General features: G+C 38.7%; 2 protein-coding genes across 2 annotated transcripts; one reads left to right on the top strand and one right to left on the bottom strand.

The window, feature by feature from the left end:
- Nucleotides 1–282: 282 nt before the first annotated feature.
- On the top strand, nucleotides 283–4,737 carry LOC114821337 (cytochrome P450 711A1-like; the record flags this gene model as incomplete). The annotated part of the gene is made up of 5 exons (XM_070812779.1): nucleotides 283–506; nucleotides 553–816; nucleotides 1,039–1,275; nucleotides 1,384–1,480; nucleotides 4,371–4,737. Coding segments are annotated over 5 exons (879 nt in total), but the record flags the coding sequence as incomplete, so codon positions are not given.
- Nucleotides 4,738–20,559: 15,822 nt separating this feature from the next.
- LOC103417823 (abscisic acid 8'-hydroxylase 4-like) lies at nucleotides 20,560–24,343 on the bottom strand. Its single transcript, XM_070814830.1, has 9 exons — nucleotides 24,043–24,343; nucleotides 23,081–23,405; nucleotides 22,825–22,974; nucleotides 22,315–22,566; nucleotides 22,133–22,219; nucleotides 21,901–21,979; nucleotides 21,569–21,675; nucleotides 21,211–21,329; nucleotides 20,560–21,010 (listed from the first exon to the last, which is right to left on the bottom strand). Exons 1-9 carry the CDS (start codon nucleotides 24,315–24,317, stop codon nucleotides 20,917–20,919), a joined length of 1,488 nt encoding a protein of 495 aa, XP_070670931.1. The 5' UTR covers nucleotides 24,318–24,343; the 3' UTR covers nucleotides 20,560–20,916.
- Between the last annotated feature and the right edge of the window lie 219 nt (nucleotides 24,344–24,562).

The raw sequence follows: 24,562 nt of genomic DNA, 5'->3' as shown, positions 1-24,562 counted from the left end.
GGTAAACAGTTACTTGAGGAATAGTTAATGATATATGGAAAATCCTAACTCCATGAAGGGGAACATATGTCATCTATTAGTAAATGTCCATAAATGACAGAAAAATTGTCATGCGTGACGCAATTGGATTGGACAGTAGAATTTGAGACCTGTTTTGAATGACTAAAATGAAACATGAGTACAAAGTAGAACATGAGTCCAAAGTAGCGTAGAATTTATTTACATCTGTCAGTTAAAGTCATCAAGTTTATCAGCAGGGATGCAAGCTGGTTGACGATGTGAAACACTATATTATCATTGTATCAGCCATCACACCTAGCCAGCCTTGTGCCCACAATGCAATCATTCGTCGAGTCCGTAACTCAAAAGTTCGACTTGTTTAAAGAGGATGAAGAGTTTACCTTTTCTAACCTCTCCCTTAGGTTGGCCTCTGATGTAATAGGACAAGCTGCATCTAGTGTCAACTTTGGCCTCTCTAAACCACAATCCATCATTGAATCAATGGACAAGATTGACATCAAAGACAACAACGATGATGATCAAGTCTTGGGGTTTTATTAACCAACACATCTGTTCCACTACTCAGCTTAAGATGGATTTATCCGGTTCCTTTTCAATTAAACTGGAACTACTTGTTTCTATTCTTCAGGAGCCATTTAGGCAGCTCTTGAAAAGAATTCCCGGGACAATGAACTGGAAAGTTGAGCGTACTAACCGGAAGTTGAGTGGCCGGCTTGATGAGATTGTGGTGAAGAGAATGAAAGACAGTGAACGTGGTTCAAAGGACTTCTTGTCACCCATAATGAAAGCAAGGGAGTTGGAAATGGTTGCCAAGAATGTCTTCGCTCAAGACAGTGAACGTGGTTCAAAGGACTTATGAGATTGTGGTGAAGAGAATGAAAGACAGTGAACGTGGTTCAAAGGACTTCTTGTCACCCAAAATGAAAGCAAGGGAGTTGGAAATGGTTGCCAAGAATGTCTTCGCTCAAGACAGTGAACGTGGTTCAAAGGACTTCTTGTCACCATAATGAAAGCAAGGGAGTTGGAAATGGTTGCCAAGAATGTCTTCGCTCAAGACTACATTAGTGCAGCTGCTTATGAGCATCTCCTGGCTGGATCAGCCACTACATCATTCACATTGTCTTCAATTGTCCACTTGGTTGCCGGACATCCAGATGCCGAAAAGAAGTTGCTAGCGGAAATTGATGGATTTGGACCTCCTGATCAGATGCCAACTGCTCATAGTCTTCAACACAAATCTCCATATATTGATCAGGCATATGTTCTGAATTCCAAATTAGTGTAGACTTTTGTAAAAGATTTGAAATTCCAAGTGCTTAATTTACTTGATATTCATGCTTTCATATTGATTTTTCAAATGCTGGTTATTAAAGAGGCAATGAGGTTTTGCCTGGTTTCCCCATTAGTTGCAAGAGAAACATCTAGAGAAGTCGAAATCGGAGGCTATCTTCTACCAAAGGTATTGTTCTACTTATCCTATGTGAATCGGAAATGGTTGCATAATTTATGGGACTAATTTTTGTGGATGTGGTTAGCACTCGGAGTGAGCTAGTAATAACATAAATGCAAGATAATGATCATTTCACTGGAAACAAACAAGTAGATGTTTCAAGCTCAAAACCATATTTTACAAATGAGCTAGTACATTAATCCTCACTTAACCACCCAGGCCCCAATCCCCTAGGTGGTATCAAAACCCAATGGACCTCGGGTGCAGAGTTTTTCTCAAAAGGCCCCAGTGCAAATAGAAGGAAAACACTTATATTTAAACCTTAGATTATTGTAATGTGGGACTCTTTTCATATCCATCTTGGCTTGTATCGAACCAACCTTTTACACCAATAATATCCACCTTGGCAAGAGCAAGCCAAGGTAACACCATGCTTTACAACAACACACAAGTTTCCAAAAAATGGTATGGTTGCCGCTAGGGATAGGCAAAATACTCATGGGTTTGGGTAACTGCGGTTACCTGCCCATTTAAAGTTCACGGTTACGATTATGGGTACCCGTTTAGACGAACAAACGGTTATGGATATAATCGTTTATCCGTTAAATTTAAATGGGCAGTTATGGGTATTACCCACGGTTATAACGGGTATCCATCGGGTATGGGTATTACCCACAGGTATCCATTTACCCATTTAATTTAAGGGGTTTTTCGATCTAGGTCCAAAAACATAGGTAGTTTTTGAACTAAGTCTAGTTATCCAATTACATATTTTTATACCAATTTTTCCCTTTTAGATAAAAATATTTAAATTCTTTAATTTTTTTCTCATTTATTCAGTTTTTAATTTTGAATATTTAAATACTCAAACTAAAATATTATCCAGTAACCACCTAATGATGTTTACCTACAAAACCGATATAATTTAGTAACTACCTATTGTATAGGAAGAAAAATACTTTAAGCTAACTGTCCATTACCTAGCACTACATTTTAGCGCTTCAATCTGCTGTCCCAACCGCACAAGCTGCCCATGGCTCTAGCCAAGTTGAGCAGCCTAAAACAGTGGTCCCTGCCACAACACCTCATCGGCCCATGCTGAGCTGACTCCTGGCCCCTGCCAGCAGATGTGCTGCACCACCCCGACGGCTGCCCCGCGATAGCACTATCCAAGAAGAAGACAAGAAAAATTAAATTTTTCTTATATCGGTGCGGCACGGAAAAGACGAAGAAATCAACAAAAGACGGTCATTTGCACGAGCAAGATGTAGAAGATTGCTAGAGGAGGGGGAACAAATATCCTCTAAGCTCTCTCTCTCTTGTAGGGTTGAGTAAATCGCTCTCCAAAGTTGATATAATAACCCATTTAAGGTGGACTTAAATAGGCTTTGAGAGAAAATTATTTCCCTTTCCTAGACAGATCTAATTTCCTATTAAAGAGGGAATTTACATCAAAAAAGGAAGCAGTCCTATGTTTCATAAAGCAAGAAGATCTCTACATATACTGCCATTTCCGATGAGCAGCCCAACAGGTGTGGGGGCATTTGTGGAGCGAAAAATAATTACAAGGCGACACGTAGATTTTTGGGTAAAAGAGGAAAAAAAATACTCTTGAGGCATACCGGGATTCCTGCGCACGAGCAGCGGACAATCATCCGTCAATCAAGTCAAAAGTGTCCAAAATAGGTAACAAATTCAAAGATATTCTCATCCATCCTCATCTTAGGTAATTATTTTATAACCTACATAACATTCCATTTAAGTGGAGGTTAATTGGCTAATTAATGGATTAATTGCTAATTAATCCATTAATCACCAATTAAATCATCCATTACACCCCCAAAAACACCCAAGGGTTGGCCGCTCTTTCTTCTAAATAGGGCCAGTCATGCTCTATAAATAGGACTCCATTTTCTCTAAAAAGCTAGGTCTACACTTTTGCAAAACTCCTAAAAACTCTCCAAATACTTTTCTCTCTAAATTCTAACTTTGGCATCGGACATTTTTTGGCCAAAGCCTCCCATTCATCGTGGGCGCGTGAGGCTCTTGGCCTTGACCTATGTTGTAAATTGTTTTGTAGGTGCGATTTTGTCCAAGAAGAAGAAGGCGAAAATTTGCATCTACATCCCCAACCCGCCAGGATGCTACCTTTGGAACTCATGACCCTTCCCCTCACAAGAACTATTCCTTTGATAGATTCAGCATCTTTGAGAAAATTTCAAAGGTCCCCATGTCATTGTCAATGAATCTAAATGGTTATAAACTTCCAATTGTGCAGGGGCGGACCTACAACAAGGGCTAGCCGTGCTACAATCCGGTCGAATTTTTCCGACAAAGACCTACATTATGTCATTTCTCCCCACCCATATATATACACAGGGCCAGTCCTAAGTTTTCAGGTGCCCAAGTAGGCCTGACAATTCTTGACACAACCCGATAACCCGACATGACACGACACGAAATTAACAGGTGTTCGGGTCGACACGATAACGAATCGAGTTGTTATCGGGTAACCCGATAAGCACCTGTTAAGATAATGGATTGGTTCGGGTATACACGTGGGTAACACGATACACGATAAGCAAAATATTAATTTTATAATTTTATAACCCTAAAAAAAAACTATAATAATTATATATATATATATATTAATTTAACAATTTTATACCCTTAAAAACTATAATAATTATATATATATATATATATATTAAATTAAAATTTAAAAATTGGTGACCATTGGATCGGCTGAGATTTAATCTCAGCCGTCCATTGTGCATTAGGTTGGAGGCTAATATATTTTTATATGGTATAGTACTATTGTTTTATTTCTTTTCATAACTATTTTGGTAAACTCCTCATAATTTGAATGGTTTTTAATGTTTGGTTTTTCTGTACTTAGTTTATGCGGAAGAGAGTTCTGACGTGGAAAACCTTACTGAAAACATCATCAACATAACTCTTGAAGGCAATAGATCAAGCTAAAGTTCCAATACAATTTCCTCATGATGATCGATGAAAATTGAGGATTTTGTAAAAGGAATAACATGCAAGCTTTGAGTTCCACTTGCAAGGTTTAAACTTTTGAGAAAAGCTTCACAACCTTGAAAACAAAAACTCTTACATTTTGCATATCCTTGCACATTTAATATTTTGTAATAGACTAGTAGTGTATGGATGTTTTTTTTACTAGGCTCTTATTTTCGAGTGTAGATGTAGTACTTAAACGACAAATGTGTTTTAATGTTTTAAAGTAATATTTAAGTGGCAATGTGTGGTATGTGCAAATTTAAGAAAAAAATATATTTTTCTTAACGGGTCGGGTCACTTTATAATGAGTGTGACATGACATGACCCGTTAAGATAACAGGTGTTATACGAAAACGACACGAACACGACAGACACGACCCGTTTGCCAGACCTATGCCCAGGGCCAAGGCTAAGGCTCAAAATGTGCCCTTTTTCATTCCAACATATTATATATTAATTAAAGCACTAGCATAGCATTCTAACATATATTATAATAAAAAATTAGTAAAACTCAACATATATTAAAAAAAATTACCTATTCGCCAATTGCCACTCAAAATCTCAAACTTTTATGTTTTTGCAGTCTCGATACAACATCTGATTGTTGCAGGTTGTTGCTTTTGCAGATTTGCAATCCTAATACGAAATTAAAACTAATTTGTCAAAAGTAAAACCAACTTGAAATTTTTGATAAAAGTGAAAATAAAAAGTTTTAATCTGGGTCGTCTGGTCCGTCTACAGGGTGCAAACTACAAAACCATGTCACTCTGGGCCTAGTGGCATGGGTGTGGCCTACGTGGGTCTGGTCAGTTTGGGTCATCTGGTAGTGGGCTTGTAGGCAATGGCAGACAACAAACTGAAAAAATAAAAGTGGGTCTTTACCTTGGAGCCTTGTTAGAAGCAAGAAGCACTGGCTCACTTAAGTAAGAAGGCTGGAACTAGAAGCAGGAAGCAAAACCATAAAGGGGGGACTGGATGTCTGGCACTGTCACTGACACCGTGTTGGGTGTTCAAAATTTCTAATGGACTGACTGAATTGACCGAAATTTTGAAACTCGAATTCCTTTTAAATTCTGTAATTTCGAAAAACAACGACACAAACATATAATTCTGAAAAATTTGGACTTAAAGGACTGATTTATAATGTTTAATTAAATTAAAGGCTTTTGGCTTGGAACATGAAATTTGATCATTGGAATTAGAATACGTATTAAAGAACCAAGAATCTCGAAGCGTTCAACACCGGAAGACGAAGTGATGGTCGCTGTGCACTATATCAAAATTTATTTTTTTTATAACTAATATTTGGAAAAAAATACTTTTTGGTGCCCCTTAAAATGTTGGGCCCAGAACAGGCGCCCTAATGGTACTGGGCCTAGGCCGGCCTTGTATATATAAATCCTTTAAGGCAAGGGATTCCCATTTTATTAAAAAAAATACGGATTAGGTGTGGAACTCACTCTACATCGAACTTTAATGACCCAAACAATCTATTTTGCAAGTCTCAATTCATAGATCATCCTTGCAAAAATTCAATTTAATCCAAAACCATTTGCCTATTTAATTATCACAATGAAATTTCAATGTTTTCTCAGAACAAAATGTTCGTCAATTTCTTTGAATTCAATTAGATGCCTCAAATATTTCCGATTTGGCTAATATTTTGCAAGGATGGTCTATGAGGTGTAACTTAAAAAATAAACATATGTATTGCGGGGTGGTTTTCACTTTATGTATAATTGTTTGGTTTTTTACAAATTGGAAGAAATTTGGAGCAAAAAAGTACCCATTAATTTTGAACATGTCACCTTAGTCCGGCTGAACTGGACATTCTTGTCATGTTTCTTGTGTTTATATCGTTTTTGTGTTATACTCGATATTTTAACAGGTCGTGTCGTGTAACATTCGATAAATAAATGGGTAATATGACATGACCCGAACTGGACTCGTTAATATTAACGAGTAATATAACCTGACTCGTTACCCGTTAAAGAAAATATATTTTAAACCAATAAATAATCAAATGAAAAACATAATACTAAATTAGTATATACGTACCACATTGTCACATAAATGTTACTTCAAAATATTAAAACAAATTTGTCTTTTAAGTATTAGATACCCCAAAATAGGAGCCTTAGTATATTACTAAATTTAACCGTCGATTGTCGTTTACATTTTATGCTCTATTCTTCTCACTAAATTTTATTTTTTCAGTTTGTCTTTTTTGAAAACATGATCATTTAGAGGATGCAAAAAGATGAATGGCTTGGATCGTTGATGTTACATTCAGAGTTTTATTGTTAGTGAAAATATTGCTCTTTTATAAAGTCATCACAAACTTTTTAACATCGACTCATATTTCAGTTAACTGTAAATATTGAAACATGATATCTGAAAGTTAACGTGTTCATTTTTCTATATAAGCTGAAAGATCATGTTTTCAAAAAGAAAATCTGAAAAAGAAAATTCGGTGAAAAGAATAAAGTATAAATGACAATCGACGGTTAAATATAAATATAAGGTTTATGGATTATGGTGTTGGATTTCAGAGTTGATCCCTTCACGAAAGTTATAAATCTTGTCATTACTAGTGATTTGTATATTTCTTTTTATATTTTTCACACTTGTACAATAATTATTTTGAATTTTATTAATGTTGCACTCAAATATAAAAATATTATTCATGAGGGTTTGCACGGTTTTAAAAATCTAAACGATAATGTAATCATCATCTACACGTGGAGGATGCAACCACAAGCGTTTATATATTCTTTCATATTTTTCACACTTGGATATTAATTATTTTGAACTCCCTAAAAATAATATTCATGAGGGTTTGTAGCATTTTAAAAATTCAAACGACGATGTATCGACCTTCAAAACGTATAGAATGCTATCACGAGCGTTTGCATATTTTTTCACATTTTTTCGCACTTATAAATTAATTATTATAATTTTTGGATTATGTTTGGTATTTTTAAATTCCTTTGCTATTTTTATATTTTAATGTGTTTTGTAATGTTTTAATCTCACTTTTAAGAAGATAAAACATTTATGAGTATGACTGTATGAGACAGAATAAAAAAATTTGTTAGGTCGTTGACTATAAAATTGAAAGTTGGTCTCTTTGCCTATACTAATATTTACTAGTTGATTTGAATTTTAGGGAGCATGTCAAGTTGTATAATTAGCTTTGTTATGAAATGAAATCATTCGTTATTGATAAAAAAAATTTAAAAACTTTTATAGAATAATAACACTTTGATGCATATTTAATATACAATATATATTCTATAACCATTGTACATTATAGTAAGCTTTTTTAGTAGTTTAACTTTAAAATCATCAAAATAACTTTCTTTTTAGGGGAACTTTAACGAAAAGCTCCCGGTACTGTTCACTTTAACAAAAAATCATATTTTTACACTAAAAAGTCAATCCTAGTACTATTTACTTTACCCTTTATTTTGTTCTTATCGTTAAAACTCAAAGTTTTCAAGTCATTTTCATTAGTTTTCCTTTCTTTTTAACGGGTTATCCAAAGGGTTATCATCTTGCAAAGTTAAGAACCCTAATTAATTAAGAACTTGTAGTGAACGGGTGACCCAATAATGACCCAATTAGTTATCACTGAAACCCGTTATTTTCATGTCGTGTTAACAATTTTTGTCAGAAATTGTCAGGTCTAATTTTAATTGAGAAATACACAATGACAAAATATTCGAGAAGTTTTGTTTTTATTTTTGTTTTGATGTTAGGACCTAGCACCGCTAGTGAGAAAGGCTTCAGGCATCTATATTTGGTTTAAACTAACATTGGTAATGAATCTAATTGGTTCCAATAGTGCATTTTATAAACAAATGCACAATGTAATTTTATTTATTTATTGTTGTGGTCTATATTTAACCGACAAGGAGAAAATATGGGGAGATACGTGTTTGTAAGGTTGTGTAGAGGATGTGTTATTTCCCTTACGCAGTGCCTTTATTTATAATAATAAGGGAGGGAAGAAATCCTTCTCCTCCAAGGAATACAAGTCCTAGTAGGGAAAAATAACTAGAATAAAATCTAATCTAGGATTTATACAATCACACTTAAATAAGAAGTTTATAACACTCCCCATTTAGTGTGTAAATACTCAAATAGATTCGGCATCATGTAAAGTTGAAGAAGTCGACTCGTTGGCACTGATTCCGGGAATATGCTAGTCTCAATAAGGTAGGAACTTGCATAAGGAAGTAAGTCTCACAAAAAACCGTATGGCTATGGTAAAAACCCGAGTAGGGACAAAATCCATAGTCTAAGGAAAAATGCATAAGTAATGCAAAGTCAAATGAAACGTCTATGGGAAGTCATCAGGAATATGATAAACCCAAAATGGGTGCCTCCTCAAAACCTCGTTAGGTAGCAAATACCCAGTGGGAAAAATACTTTTGAAACGTCACCTTCGGTAGTGATTTGGTGAAGAGGTAGCCAAATTGTCTTGTGAACGGATGTGCGTGACTTCAGCGCAATGTGCTTGGTGTTGTCTTCTTTGATGTAACCCTTCTTGAGCTGTTCGATGCGTGATGCGTTGTCTTTATAGATCGTTGTCAGGACATCAATGACAAGAGCTTCGAATATGGCCCACAACTGCTCTCAGCAAGAAGTAATCCTGAGTTGCTTCGTGTAAGGTGAGAATTTCAGGTTAGACGAAGTAGCAACTAAGGTTTGTTTAGTTGATCTCCAAGAGATTGCGGTGTCTTTAATGGTAAAGACATAACCTATTTAAGAGCACGCCTTGTGCGGATCAGATAAGTATCCTGCGTCGACATAACCAACAAGGCGATAATTGACTCAAGATAAGGAGGTCGCATCACTCGAGGATTCGTAGGGATTGAACAAGCCCAAATCCATGGTACCCTTAAGGTATCAAAAGATGTCTTTAACACCAGTCTAGTGTCTGCGTGTTGATGTATTACTGTATCTTGCCAAAAGATTAACAGCGAAGGAGATGTTGGGTCTAGTGCATTGAACTAAGTACAATAAAGTGTCTATCGCACTTAGATAAGGAACTTTAAGCTTTAAAATCTCTTCATCATCCTCATTCGAACAGAAGGGATCTCTTTTTGCATCTAGTGATCGAACGACCATAAGAGTACTTGAAGGCATCGCTTTATCTTCATTAAAGCGATGCAACACCTTTTGGGTGTAGATCGATTGATGTACTACGATTCCATCTGAACAGTGCTCTATCTCGAGATCGAGACATTATTGAGTCTTTCCTAGATCTTTCATCTCAAATTCAAACTTCAGGTGTGCGACAGTTCTCTGGAGCTCTTCAGGAGTTCCGATGAGATTCATGTCATCGACATATACTACAACAACCACAAAACTGGAATGTGACTTCTTAATGAACACACAAGAGCATAGTTCGTTGTTCACATTTCCTTGACTAGTCAAATACTCACTTAGACGGTTATGCCACATTCTTTCGGATTGCTTCAGACCGTAGAGTGAATGCCTTAGCCGAATTGAGAGCGTGTTCTGGGGTTTGGAAATATTTGATCTAGTCTATGTACGTCTTTCGGGAACTTTCATATAAATTTCCATATCAAGATCCCCATAAAGATACACAGTTACTATGTCCATCAATTGCATACTCAGTTTTTCATAAACTATCAAACTGATAAGGTAGTGAAAAGTAATCACATCCATAACGGGTGAATAAGTTTTGTCATAGTCAATCTTGGGGCGTTGTGAGAAGCCTTACGCAACAAGACGAGCTTTGTAACACATAATTTCATTCTTCTCATTACGCTTCCGAACAAAAACCCACTTGTAGCCAACGGGCTTTACATGAGGAGGAGTATGAGTTACAGGTCCAAACACCTTACGTCTCGTAAGCGAATTAAGTTCAACTTGGATTACATGTTTCCAGTTTGACCAATCAGTTCTACATCGAAATTCATCAACGGAACGGGGTTCAATGTCATCACTCAACATGATCTCAGTAACTACGGCATATGCTAATGCATCGTCAACGATCATCTCATTTCTACACCAAACATCATCCAAGCTAGCATAATGGACTAAAATCTCATGATTCTTGGGAGATAGATTCGTCTTCTCAAGGATGCTTCCGTAATCTAGAATTTCCTCATGAGTTGAATAGAATAAGTAAGTGACAATCGAATTCACGGTAGGCTCTTCAGGGGCCAGTGTTGTGGGTTTCCTCTTCCGGGGGTATGAATCCTTTGAAACAAGAGGTCTGCCATACTTATGTGCAGGGGCAGATGATTAGCTAGCCATTGATGTACGTGGATAAGCCAAATTAGTGTCTTGGACCTCTAGGAGGGGAAGTCTGTCGTACATTTGGTACATCCATCTTTGGAGGCACATTCGTAGCTGGAATATGTGATCTTGTCACTTGCGCTAGATCGATGAAAGCATCTAGGATGCTTTGAGCTATGCTTTAGAGATCTAATATGCGCTGCACTTCAGATTCAGACTGAGCGGTATGGGGATCTAAATGAGACAAAGTGGGAGTCGTCCATAATAATTCGTGTTGTTCTTCAGAAACGTTGACATTCTTATCTCCCCTTAATGACACGAAGATTGTCTTATAGAAGTGACAATCCGCGAAATGAGTGATAAACAGATTACCCGTCAAAGGTTCTAAGTAACGAATGATCGAAGGAGAATCATATCCGACATAGATTCCTATCATTCGCTAAGGCCCCATTTTTATACGTAAGGGCGGCGAAATCCCACATAAACTGCACAACAAAAAACGCTCAGATGTGATATGTCAGGTTTGTATTCGATAACCAACTAAATGATGCTATATGGTTGGGTCGCAACAGGCCTTAGGTGGACCAACATGGCTACGTACAATATTACATGGCCCCAAGCAGTGATCCGGAGCTTGTACATATAGCTAACGATCGAGCAATCATTTGTAAGCGCTTAATGAATGCCTCTACTAGGCAGTTCTGGGTGTGAACATGGGTTATTGGATGTTCAACTTCAACCCCAACTGACATGCAATAGTCATCAAAAGTTTTAGATGTGAATTCTCCAGCATTATCCAATCGAATATATTTGATCGGATAATCAGAGTAGTGAGCCCTGAGCTTGATAACCTGAGCCACCAATTTGGAGAATGCAGCTTTCCTTGTGGACAACAAGCACACTTCTGACCAATGTGTGGAAGCGTCAACCAAAACCATAAAATATCTAAATGGTCCGCATGAAGAGTAAATCGGTTCACAAATGTCCCCCTGAATCTTTTATAGAAGAATAGGAGGATCTGAACGAATCTTGTCATAAGAAGGCTTAAAAATAAGCTTTTCCATTAGCAAGTTTGACATGCAATTCCTTGAATCGAACCTAAACTTCGGGTTAGTGGATGCCTCGTGTGATGATTTGAGGATATGACGTATAGTTGTTCGTCTAAGGTGTCCCAAACGATCATGCCAAAGTGTAATTTTGTGTGTAATCCCAAAGGTAGGGCCGACCACATAGTGGCTTTCTATATGGTGTATGGTCGTAGTATATAGACCACTCGGGATACGCTTTATCTTCTCTAGAATACGCTGGTGGCCATATTTGAAGGAAGTGATGCACAAAAATTCAACTCCGTTTTCTACATAGGTTTTAGCGTAGTAATTATTATCTTTAATGTCCTTGAAACTCAACAACGTTTTTCCGAAACGTGGAGAATAGAGTGCCTCATCAATGGTCAAAATTGTACCATTGGACAACATTATATGTGTCTTATCGTATCCTTCGATCAGGTTGGATGGTCCTGAGAGAGTTGTTAGAGGTGCATTCTTAGGCATAAAGTTAGTGAAATAGATGCGTTCACTCAAAATAGTGTGCGCACTATCAGTCAGACAACTAACTTTCCTACTAGTCATACCTAGAAATAAAAATTAATTTGAATCATGAACATGCATAAAAGTTCTAAAAACAAATATCCATTCAAAATAATTTAAGTATTCAAGGATAGTAATTAATAAAAGCTTAATATCCCAAAAAAAAAAAAAATCACCAACAAATAATCCAAACATAAAGGAAAAGTATGCAAAATTAAACCAAAAAACAAAGGGGGGTTCGACTGCTAGGTGGAATTTGGCCCCATTGTTCCAACTTCAACTAAAAATTAGTTTATGTCTAAGATTCTAATCTTTTATAGGGGTGGTATTCTCTTGAAAGTCATAAACCTCCATCTTGGTACTCTCCGGTTCATCCACTTCCACAAAGTTCGATTCAAACTTCTTACAACGAGAATGATATTCAGCAACAACCTTCTAAGGAGCTTGGCAAACATGGGGCCAATAGTCACTTGAACCACAAAGGTAGCAAATATCCACATCTATGGTTTAAGGTGTTTAACCCTTATTCTTGAAGTTTGGGGCCTTGGGAGTGAGGTTAGGGCGTTTCTGGGCTCTGTTTCCTCCTTTAGGTGGGCCTTGGCTCTGTTGACCTTGACGAGGTGGCTTCTGGCCGCCCCCTACCATGCCTATGTTGGTGTTTTGGGCATTGGTTCGTGGTTATAGTGTGCTTTAGGCATAACAGTCGCCCTAGTAGGTCGAGCTTAATTCTTCATTAACAGCTGATTTTGTTTTTCAGTGAGAAGTAAAATAGAGATCAAATCTGAAAACTTAGTGAACTTCTGAGCTCTATATTGTTGCTACAGGATAATATTGGTAGCAGAGAAGGTCGAATAGGTATTCTCTAGGAGATCTTCTTCAGTTAAGTTCTCATTACAAAATGTGAGAAGTGATCGGATTTGACAAACTTTAGAATTATATTTATTCATAGACTTAAAGTCTTGGAAGCCCAGATACTGCCAGTTATGTCTTGCTTCAGGCAAGAAGATGCCCTTTTGGTGATCCAAACGATCAGCCAAAGTGACCCAAAGTGCTTGTGGATCTTTCTCAACAAGGTACTCGATTTGCAGTGCATCATGAATATGTCTTCGGATAAAGATCATTGCGGTGGCTTTCTCAGCTTTGCCAACTAGGTTGTTCGTCTCATTTTTAATGGCGGGACGTAATTTTTTGCGGTGAGGTGGAGCTTCACATCTTGGACCCACTTAAGGTAGTTTCTTCCATAGACATCTAAAGCAGTAAAGTCGAGTTTATTCAAATTGGACATGTTCCTATCACAAAATAAATGGACAAGATGTGGTTAGTGTAATGGAGAAAAAATCAATCCATTCACATAGGAGTAGAGCATTCAGGTTCTAATAGACATGTATTGGTTTAAATTTTCATGAAAAAAACTTCGGGTTTTCATGGGTGATGTTTTTAAAGAAAACTTGAGGATTTCAAACAAGGCATGTTTCTAGAAACTTCAAGTTTAGAAATAATTATGAACTTCAGGTTCATATGTTCTAGTAGACAAACACAAATATAGACAGAAAATGTAACAAGAAAATATGCAAATAGAACTTCAGGCCTTTATAATAATTGAATTAATTATTTGGACTTTGGGCTAAAATTAAAGTGCAAGTGAAAAATTATAAAACCCAAATTGTCTAAAAAAATAAACAATTAAAATCGGGGGCCCAAATTAATGAGCCAAAGCCCACGGGAGGGCTTATCAAATTTAGTACCATGGTCCAAGCCCAAAAATTGGGCAAGGTTGGGCTCGGGCCTAGCATGCAGGCAGGCTAAGTATCACAAATAAGTGGGCTGCATGTGCAAGCCCAAAATAGGGGCCTGTGAAGGGCTCTAATTTGGTGTGATGTGATGCATCAGCATGTGGGCTGGGATTTGTTACGGCATAGACACATACACCAGCAGAGGCTGTGATTGTGTGTGATGCGGTGCATGGGAGAAACGATAGGAGCCCAGAAAGCCTCAACTGGTCATCGGGCCTGGTTATCACCAAAGCCCAAAGGGCTGGTAATGTGGGTCAAGGCTCTAGGCACATGCAAGCCCAATAAAAAGGTTTATGTGCATTATGGACCAAAAGGAATATGAGGCCGTTAGGGTTCGAGTTGGATCTTAAGGCCACCCTAACGACATTAGGAATGGAGATCGGTTGGAGATGGTCAACAACGCCTCTTCAGGTAGTGTTCCATTATCAGTGCAAGCCTTGGTTCATCGGAGAACTAAGATTAGATGATGGAGGTTGAACCTCAACGTCGGGGATGTGAAAATCGAAAGGATTCGAGTGAATCCTTCGAAAAACTCACAAAATGTTTCTGGAATTTCAAAGATCGTTGGTGAAAACGATGAGTTTCGTCCAAATCACATGACTGCTAGTTGTGTTTTCGTTGGAAAAGTCGACGGGGATGACCTTGGCTTTAGGCCGAGGGTTTGGGATGGGGACGATGGTGTCTAAAATGCACCATTTGGTTTTGGGCTTGCAGCCTTGTAGTTCGTGGCTAGGCTTGCCAAGCCAACACAAGTTGTTGGCATGGTACTGGCAGCTTGTACGACGACACGACATGGAGCCGGCGATGCTAGGGTTTTACGAAGTTTTTTTAGATTAATTCAACATATAATTGAATGCATGAGTAGATATATGATGCAATTGATGGCAATATCAATTCACATAATTCAACAATTATGGATATAATGCGTACACAATTATGTAGAATCTAAAATTCGAAAAGCGTAGAGTTGGGTCATGTATTATGATGCATGTTCATGCTATCAAGGCTGCAAAAATATCGAGATAAAAACTGTTGTTTTGAAAGAACCTGATTGCGTGATGATATTGATGAACTAATTTGATGTAGAAAACTTCCATGTCAGATTCCTAAGCGCAGCGGTATGAGCGTGCTGATAACGTGTTGTGGCCCATATTTAACTAACAATGAGAGAAGGACCAGCGGCACAGAGAAAAAATAGAGAGATGTGTTTGTAGGGTTATGTAGAGGGTGTGTTATTCCCCCTACACAGTGTCTTTATTTATAGTAATAAGGGAGGGAAGAAATCCTTCTCCTCTAAGGAATACAAGTCCTAATAATGAATAATAACTAGAATCAAATTTAATTTAGGATTTACACAATCACATTTAAATAAAAAGTTTATACCATTTATTGATTTTTAGGAACAATGTAGTTTTTCAATGAGACAAAATGTTAGAAGATATCTCTCTCTTAATGTTAGGAGCATCTTTGGGGAAGATGCTTAAGCCAAATATATTTGGATAGATTCACATTGGTATGTAAAAAGACGACAAAGACAAAATATTAGAATTATATCTTTCTCGTAATGTTAGGAGAATTTTAGGGAAGATGCTTAAGCCATATATATATATATATATATATATATATATATATTTTAACCAGCGATATTAATGTTATCTATGTGTTTGGACCCATTTTTACAATATCGGCCCGAGCAATCAAGGCCGTCGGATGAGCAGGGTTTTAGGCCGTTGAACGACAAAGTGGTTGAAATAAATTATGATTGAGATAATGTTGGGATTTTAATCATAATTTATTAAACCTAATTTTTATCTAAAACCCCAATTTATTCGTAGGATGGTGGGGCATTAGAAATCCTAATGCATTACTGATTATTGGCGAATGGTTATGGATTGGTATGGATTTTTGCGCTTGCATAAAGATAAGGATGCCAATTTGGATTTAATCAGCCGCATGATTGGCGTTGGTCAGCCATACATGCATAATATTGGCATATTTCAAGGCGGGAAGCTTATTGGCATAAAGGGATATGATCCTTGGCTAAAGGATATAAGACAAATGTACAACCAGATGCAACTCCACAAGACAGAGTCCAATTAGGACTCTCCAAGAGTATCAAGCGGACGGGTGTAACTTTCACTATAAGTAGGGAGGGTTGCACACCATTCAAGGACCCCCTGCAAATCAATACAAAATTGCCCTGCGCAAATTCTCACAACTTTGTGATTTTTCTTTTTCCTTTTTTCGCTGACACATCTTCCGTTGGCATCAACAGCACTGTGGAAGCAACCGGTGATATCTTAAGTCGGCATAGATAGCTCTGTCACCGTAGAGTTAATCGGTCTCGCAGTATCTTCTGTTGGCATCAACAGCACTGCGGCGAGAACGGTTGATTACCTATCCAAGTCTCGGTCGAGAAGGGTTTCTAAATCCTTATTGGTCGAGGTCATCTCATCAGCCTTCTCGACGGAGTGAGGTGTTACAGTTATTACATTCGGCACATTGAAAGTCGAATTTGATATTGAACTTCGTAAGAATAGTAACCTTGTCTTCAGGTTCGAGAGCCCAAGAGGCCGAGACGTGTTCCTTTCTCGACCGCAATCGCAAGACGCAGAAGTCAGTAGCGCGACCCAACGCAACATCAACAAATTTACTCCTCGGCCGAGCTCGGCCGACGAGTTGGCACGCCCCGCATTCACCGAAGGACGTAGTTAGCTCATTAATTACTCGGCCTGCGCGCCACGTAGGCTCTGTAGTTTTTAGGGTCAACACTATGCTAAGGGGTGGGAGAGAAGATATATCTCTCTTAATGTTAGGAGCATCTTTGGGGAAGATGGTTGAGCCATATATATTTAGTACACCATGTTGGGTCATTAGTTATAGAATTGGATAGTGACGTACCGCTATTGTCTGTTCAAACATATTACATCAAAAAAACACAAGAATTGTAAACTAGGAGGGGTCATGATCACTGATGGGGCAGCTCATCTGGCAGCTGCACGGGGGCCTGTTGGGACGGCTGTTGGGGAGGCTCTTCGGATGGCGGCACAATTTAGGACAGCAGCGGTGGAATCGTAATGCCATAAGCTGATATGCTCTGGGATACGACCATGAAGTATTGGCGGATTAATTCCCTTTGACGTGCTAGCTCCTCCTCCATGTGCTGAAGTCGAGAGTCGGTCTCAGTCGTTGCAGTAGAACTCGATGAAGAACAAGACTCGACTTCCCGAACCCAACCTGCTCCAAGGCTGCGGATTTCCTTATCCTTCATTTGGCCAACCCTGTCCATTAGCACTTGGAGAGACACCCTTGGATCGAGTGTCAGCTCCTCCACAGGCACGTCAGGATGCTACTATGAGAGAGTGGCGAGGACCTCGTCATTCTTTTGTACCATTGGAGCCTAAAAAAATACAAACAAAACGAAGTTAGATCAATTAGAATTTAAACCATAATTAAAGCCTTTAAAAACAAAATACAAAGTTATGGAAGAATACTTGCATGAATCCCTTCCACGACCTCGTTGCCATAGTTAGCATGGGTCTTCCCCGCCCCCCCCCCCCCCCCCCGCGCCCCGGACCACCACCTCCAAGAACTTTTCACCAGCATCCCGTTCCTCGACCAAGTAAGAAAGGGGTCGGGAATATGAGTGGTGCTCGTACGCTTTCTGCTCCCGGTTTGCTGATTTTTTCTGTACATTAAAAAGTATTAGTTCAAATGAAGATAAAAAAAAAATATACAATACATATCAAATTAATATAAAATTAAACAAAAAATTATTACTTGGAATGGTCCACTCATGCACCCTCTCCAGGAACTCCTTAGAATGGTCCACCCATGCTGCCTCTATTGTTGGACAAAAGTCATAGTAGGTGGAGCTTGTACTTCCACTCCTTGTACCATTTGCTCCAGACCCGGTTGATGTAATCTTCACATGCTTTGTCCTTCTTGTTCCAACTGAAGTTGGTCTGCACATTTTCATTAATGAGAAAAAAACAATGAACTACACATTTTTTTTTAAATGATCCTAATCGTTAGTTATAGACTTACAGAAAGCCGAGAGTGCATCGCGTCACGAACCTGTTGCTGATGGGAAATCCATGAATCAGCGTCCATGGGGCATTTGCTCAAGATCAGGGCCCTGCAGTCGTGGGTCAACAAACTGTTGACATTGGCACACGTTCGGCGGTAGTTGGGAGGTAGACAATTGGGATCGAGGCTTGGGTGATCTGAGTGATCTGGTTTATCCTTAGGCACTGACAAATGCCCTGGGTCTTCTTGTTCCTCGGCCTGGTAGGGGGCTATCCTTCTGCCTACTCTCCCTCCACGAGGACTGATTCGGCCTCCACGCTGCCAGTCGTGGGTGATGTGATCGTGGGGGGTGGTGGAGGCAGTTAGTGGCAACGAGTACTATTGAGTCGTTTGGTAGATTGTGGAACAGGGGGCAATGGGATAGTGGAACTCGTCCCCGCTGCCGACTCCGCAGTCGTGGCTTGGATCCCACTGGCCACCACACTAAGGGTCGACGACTCACTATAGCCGAATAGGAAGCAGAGCGGCAGTCACTTGTGATCAATTGAGGAGCCATCCACTTTCACAAAATTAATTTACCAAATTAAAAAACTAACAAACTAACAAATTAACAAACTTACAAATTAAGACCTATATCCATTGTTATAAAAATCTCATCTAGGCGCTACGCGGCTAGCCACTGCCCCAATTAATGCATTTGAAAATCAAGAAATGACACATAGATCTCCTTAGGCATCCGCTTAGCCCACCTAGGTGCCTGTCTGCACCCATATGGGCACGTGCCTAGGTCGCAACTTAGATAAAAAATCGATTACTTCCATTTTGCATTTTATTTTTGTTCAGTAAATTGTAAGAGACTTGTTGAATACTTGGATGAACACTCATTATATGCTTGTTTTCCATATTTTCAATATGTTATAATACTTTAATCTATATGTCATTTTAGTTTTCAATTCATATATTTCAATAGATTATGTTTTTTAAGTCTAAATCAACATATTACAAATTTCACAAAACACATATCTTCACAGATTCAATAGATTAAAACCCTCAACATCACAGATTCAACAGATTAAAACCCTAGACATCACATATTCAACAAATTAAAACATCCAGATTATTATTACTTTATAATATTCTAGCGTCAATTTCAGGAAACCTTCCAACCCATATTTTTATTATTTTATAATATTATTTGTTGAGCACTCTGATATTCAACTCTTTTAATTTTTAATTTATGTCTAGAAGATCCTAAACTATTGAATCTATGATTGAATCTCGAGTTCGTCTTGTTGTATTCGTCGAGCTCATCGCAACAACCATCAAACACACTGAATGGATCAAATGCAGTATATGGATGTCATCGGAGTTTTCTCTACCAATTTCACTTCTCTTTCAAATTTGATTCTTTGATTGGTTGAGCAACTGCTCATCGTTTTTGTTGTTGCATCGCCTCCGCGATCAGCCTTGGGATAGTCGGGATGGTGGTAAAGAAGAAGTCAAGCAATATGCATGTTGTCACATCCCGGGCTCGACTCCGTCATAGCACAATATTGTCCACTTTGGACCCCAACCATGCCCTCACGGTTTTGTTTCTGGGAACTCACGTGAGCAAAACTTCCCAGAGGGTCACCTATCCTGGGAATGCTCTGACCCCTTTCTCGCTTAACTTCGGAGTTCCTACAGAACCTGAAGCCAGTGAGTTCCTAAAAGGCCTCATGCTAGGTAGGGATGAGAATATATATATATAAGGATCACTCCCCTAGGCGATGTGGGATCTTACAATCCACCCTCCTTAGGGGCCCGACGTCCTGGTCGGCACACCACAACCAAGGTTAAGTTCTGATACCAAATTGTCACATCCCGGTCCAGGCCTCCACCACATCCCGAGCTCGACTCCGTCGTAGCACGATATTGTCTGCTTTGGGCCCCGACCACGCCCTCATGGTTTTGTTTTTGGGAACTCATGTGAGCAGAACTTCCAGAGAATCACCCATCCTAGGAATGCTTTGGCCCCTTTCTCGCTTAACTTCGGAGTTCCTACAGAACCCGAAGCCAGTGAGTTTCCAAAAAGTCTCGTGCTAGGTAGAGATGAGAATATATATATAAGGATCACTCCCCTGAACGATGTGGGATCTTACATATGTGATCATATTACTTGCTTCTCAGCGGTCAGTAATGATTCTGGTTATGGGAAAGGAGAGACTGAGATTATAACGTGGGCCCGAAAATATGACAATAGGGTGGGTTTAGCTAGTGTCAAGCGTTTTGTTTTTTTTGCTTTGGGGGGGGGGGGGAAGGGGAAGGGGGGGGGGGGGGCGCTGGGGATTGGAAGGGCCCTTGTAATATTATATGATCTGATCAATAGTAACATAAATTTGGCAAGAATGCGTACTTATTCTGCAAAATTACATGCTTCCCGATGTGTTTTTTTTTTCTATGTTCGGAAAAAGAAATACTTCATTAACACAAGACGCTAGCGGAACAAGCCACAATATATAGTATGAGACTAAACACAAAACAGCAACAGTAGGTGCTACAAAACACAAATGAGCCCCAAACATGTAGCCCCAGTAAAACAGAAACCCTAGCCCTAAGACCCAGGCATAATATTTACTTGCACGAGGAGAAGCCTTCGCAGCTGGCGCTAACCACGGGGTAGTGACTATCCACACAACCGGCAAGACGCGGGATTATTGAACCCTAATTTTCCAGGCATACCAGGTCTGCTCTCTTACAAGGCCTTCAAGGTAATGGGCAAACCACTGCTTAACCGTGGAATGTGTGACATCTTTTCCAGGCTAGGATCCCAATCATGAATTGTCCAGCTACACAATAAGGGGAAAGAATTTTAAGATTCATCAATATAAGATGTCCACACTCCCGTAGGTGAATTTTTACCGTTGCTCAAATGTGATTTCCAAAACAAATGGTCATAAATTGCACATACATGCATGGGCGAATCACCTTAACATAGCTCATACAAGATAAGAAAAATCAAATGATGGCTCTGAAAACTCTCACTCACCTGTATCCACTTACTACACGGTGTAAAAAGATCATAATTGTCGCCTTGGCCATATTGGTTCCTATGCATGACCTGGGTCCTGACCCAAATGGTATATAGCTATATGGCTTTGGCATTTCCTGGAGAAAATTGACACAAACGATAAGTAACACATCTGTCAATGTCAATACCTTGGCAACAATGAAAAATGAAGTGTATGAAATTGCAGTTATGGGTTCGGCCAGTTGGCCAAAGCAGTGAGCGTGTCCAGTTTCAACCATATTTAAATCCCTCTCCTGCATATTTGAGTGGTTTAAATATTTTTGTGTATAACAGAAGTTAAAAGAAAAATGAAGTGTTCGGCTAGAGAGACGGGTACATCAAATCTAGATGGGTCGAACTGTGTTGGGTTTGGAAACAGATCTGGATTCATGTGTATGCGAGTCACATCAATATTCACCCGCCACCCTTTCTTTATTTCAAAACCTGCAATTGCGTTGTGATGAATTAAGATTAAACAAGTTTTTGTTAAGAGAAATATTGAAAAGGAACCTATCATCTATCCTCGCCGGGGTTCTCTATGAGATGGAAAGCATTTCCGCTGTAGTGCTTGCTGTGGTAACTCACGGCTTCGAACATCTATAAACAGAAGAAATATTTGTATGTGCCGGTCATATTTAACTTCTCTAGGTTAAGTTTATTGTAACATACCTTCTAAAGTGCAGTCACTGGTAGCTACACGAGGAAACCACACAAGAACATTTGCCAACCTCAATGTCTCTTTCATAACCTGGAGAAAAACATACGGAGCACTAAAGATGTCAACGCGTTTGTATGCAAGGTGTCTCTGCTATCAGTTTAATCTGGTGAAAAGTTGCATGATTAAAGATCCTTTTTCTACGTTGAATTTAACAATCGAAAGTTTCTAGGATGTGGTGCGAACCTTGACACAGTAGGGCATGTTTTTAATATCTTCATGTTTAGCTGAAGCTCCTTCTGGCCTAGCTCTGGCTATTGTCAACTGTTCCTCCTGTATGTTCATATATTCTTTCTTATCTATCTCAACGATACTGAAATTGCTACCACAATTTATATGATATGAAGATACACTTTGGAATTACTTACTCTGAGTCTGTCCAGGACTTCTCTGTTCTCGTCGAGAAACTTAAGGCTCCACATCATTGCAGCTGAAGTGGTGGTCTGCCCTGCAATTATCAATGTCAATAGGTTGTCCATAATCTCTGCGTCTGTCAGCTTTTCATTGTCAGGGCATGTATCTCTTTCTATCATCGACTGCAGGAAGTCATCTGAATACTCCTTTCCGCTTCTCCGCTCTGCGATCATGTCTTTAAAGACTTTCATAACACGAGCTCTTGCCTGCTTTGACAATTCTTTTAGTAAACTCTTCAAGGTAAACTATTTCTGTAGTCATATATTACAAAACACTCGGATAATGAGATGTAGTGATATTTGTGAACTGTTATTTGAATGAGAGAGAGTTGATTTCCAGCCACATTTTTGGTCGACAATGTATATCATGTTAAGACCCCTAACTAAGCTTTAATAATGCGTTAGACGATGAACTCCAAAAATTTAAACAGTGAATGAACTAACAAGGATGTACACGTCACGTACCTTCATGCCATTGTAATATCTAGTGCCCGGAATCATGACTGGAAAGGATATCATGGCATCTGAGACTAAGGCGCAGTCGTGCTCAAACATTCGCAGTATTTTATCATCTGTGACGCTCATTAGCAAGGTGCACATTGCGTCGGACGTTAGCTGCGCATCAGATAACATTCAGAGAGATCAGCTTCTTTTACCCTACTACTATATATATATATATGAAACTCTTGTTTCTACAATCATTCCAGAAGAATTTCCATACTTTCATACTCAAGGCAAGCACTGAAAATTTTTCCCCGCTTTCTTCTCTTGTTTTTAGCTCCTGGCACAGAATTTTATCAAGCTTCTGTATGAACGTAGGTAAAGAACTCATGGAGAAAGGATCAGATAGAAGGCGCCTAATCCTTCTATGAGTCTCCTGAGCCACAACCAGCAAGCTATCGACTCCAACAGCATCTGACATTGGTTTTAAATACGCCTTGTCGAAGGTTGCAAAATCACTAGCAAAAATGGTTCTTGCACCCTCTGAACTTGGAACATAAACATGGATCTTGCCAAATAACCTCGTCTTAAACCAATCTCCATACCTATAGTTTCACCGCGATAGTCAATTCAACGTTCCATCAGTATGAAAATGATTAAATATACATACTCTATCAACCAAAAGAACTTTTTTTAGTCTATTCAAGTAGGTTCTAAAGTGCATCCATAATATTGCATCAACTACATAGGAGTGTAAGAAATCATTCATCTCAGTAATCATTAGTGTTACAAGTTAGGTGCACTAGCAACATAAAGCATCACCTTTGACAAGTTCCCCTTGAATGATTTTATTTTTATTTTTTCATAGTGTTGAAGGGTCAGCACAAAAGAAGAAAAATATAATTGGTAACATCGTCAATGGAGAAAACAACTTGATCGTGTACCCTCACTACTTGCAGTTACTAAAGCCTCGTTTGATGTCAAGAATTGGATTGGATTGAATAACTCCTAAACGAATGATTTATTTAATATTTATTTTGGTTAAAGGAAACTTATCCCTTAGTAATCCATTTTCTACCTGCAATTTTGGAAACAATTTATGTAATTTTTGTTTCTTCAACATATTTTACACAAAGTGAATTATCCTATCAAATTTAGTCCTAGACACCAAAGAAGCGCTAAGTGATCGATAAGTCCTACATGTACATTCCAATATAGCGATGGGGTGATAGAATAACTCACAACATTCGCCGGCGTCTGACAAAGTCATAGCATCCTTTTGCACTGTTACTTGTTGAAAGGAAAGAAAGGGTTTCGCCGAAAATGGGTAACCCCAACCCGCCGGGGATGCTACCTTTGGAACTGGTGACCCTTCCCCTAGCAATTTTTGGGACCAAAAGTACTGTTACAATAGAAAGCAGAGCAGCAATGAGAATATCACTATAGTTCTTCACAAAGAGGAGGAGCTCTTCCCTTGATGGATTCAGCATCTTCGAGAAAATTTCAAAAGTTGCCATGTTTTTCTTAATGAATCTAATCGGTTCCGATGGGGCCTTTTATAGAGAAATGCACAATGCAGTCTTTCAAACGAGACAAAATGTTAGAAAGGAATTTTTTTGTTTTAATGTTAAGAGCATCTCTGGGGAGAAAAGGCTTTAGTTTATATATTTGACTAGATTTATATGGTATGTAAAAGATGAGTGCATGAAGTCAAATGTTTCAATTCATCGTGTAGTTTTAATGTAGAGTAAGAAATGTAGAC

Source organism: Malus domestica, chromosome 15, assembly GCF_042453785.1.
Source record: "Malus domestica chromosome 15, GDT2T_hap1".
Classification (NCBI taxonomy): Eukaryota; Viridiplantae; Streptophyta; class Magnoliopsida; order Rosales; family Rosaceae; genus Malus; species Malus domestica.
Note: the sequence above shows the minus strand (reverse complement) of the source record. Positions and strands in the feature narration are given on the sequence as shown.

Coding starts and splice junctions, on each gene's coding strand:
- LOC103417823 (XM_070814830.1), bottom strand. CDS start 24,317: ATGGCAACTTTTGAAATTTTCTCGAAGATGCTGAATCCATCAAGGGAA. Junction 21,676..21,900: donor CAGTGACTGCACTTTAGAAG/GTATGTTACAAT, acceptor ACGCAATTGCAG/GTTTTGAAATAAAGAAAGGG. Junction 21,011..21,210: donor CGTGTAGTAAGTGGATACAG/GTGAGTGAGAGT, acceptor CTTATTGTGTAG/CTGGACAATTCATGATTGGG.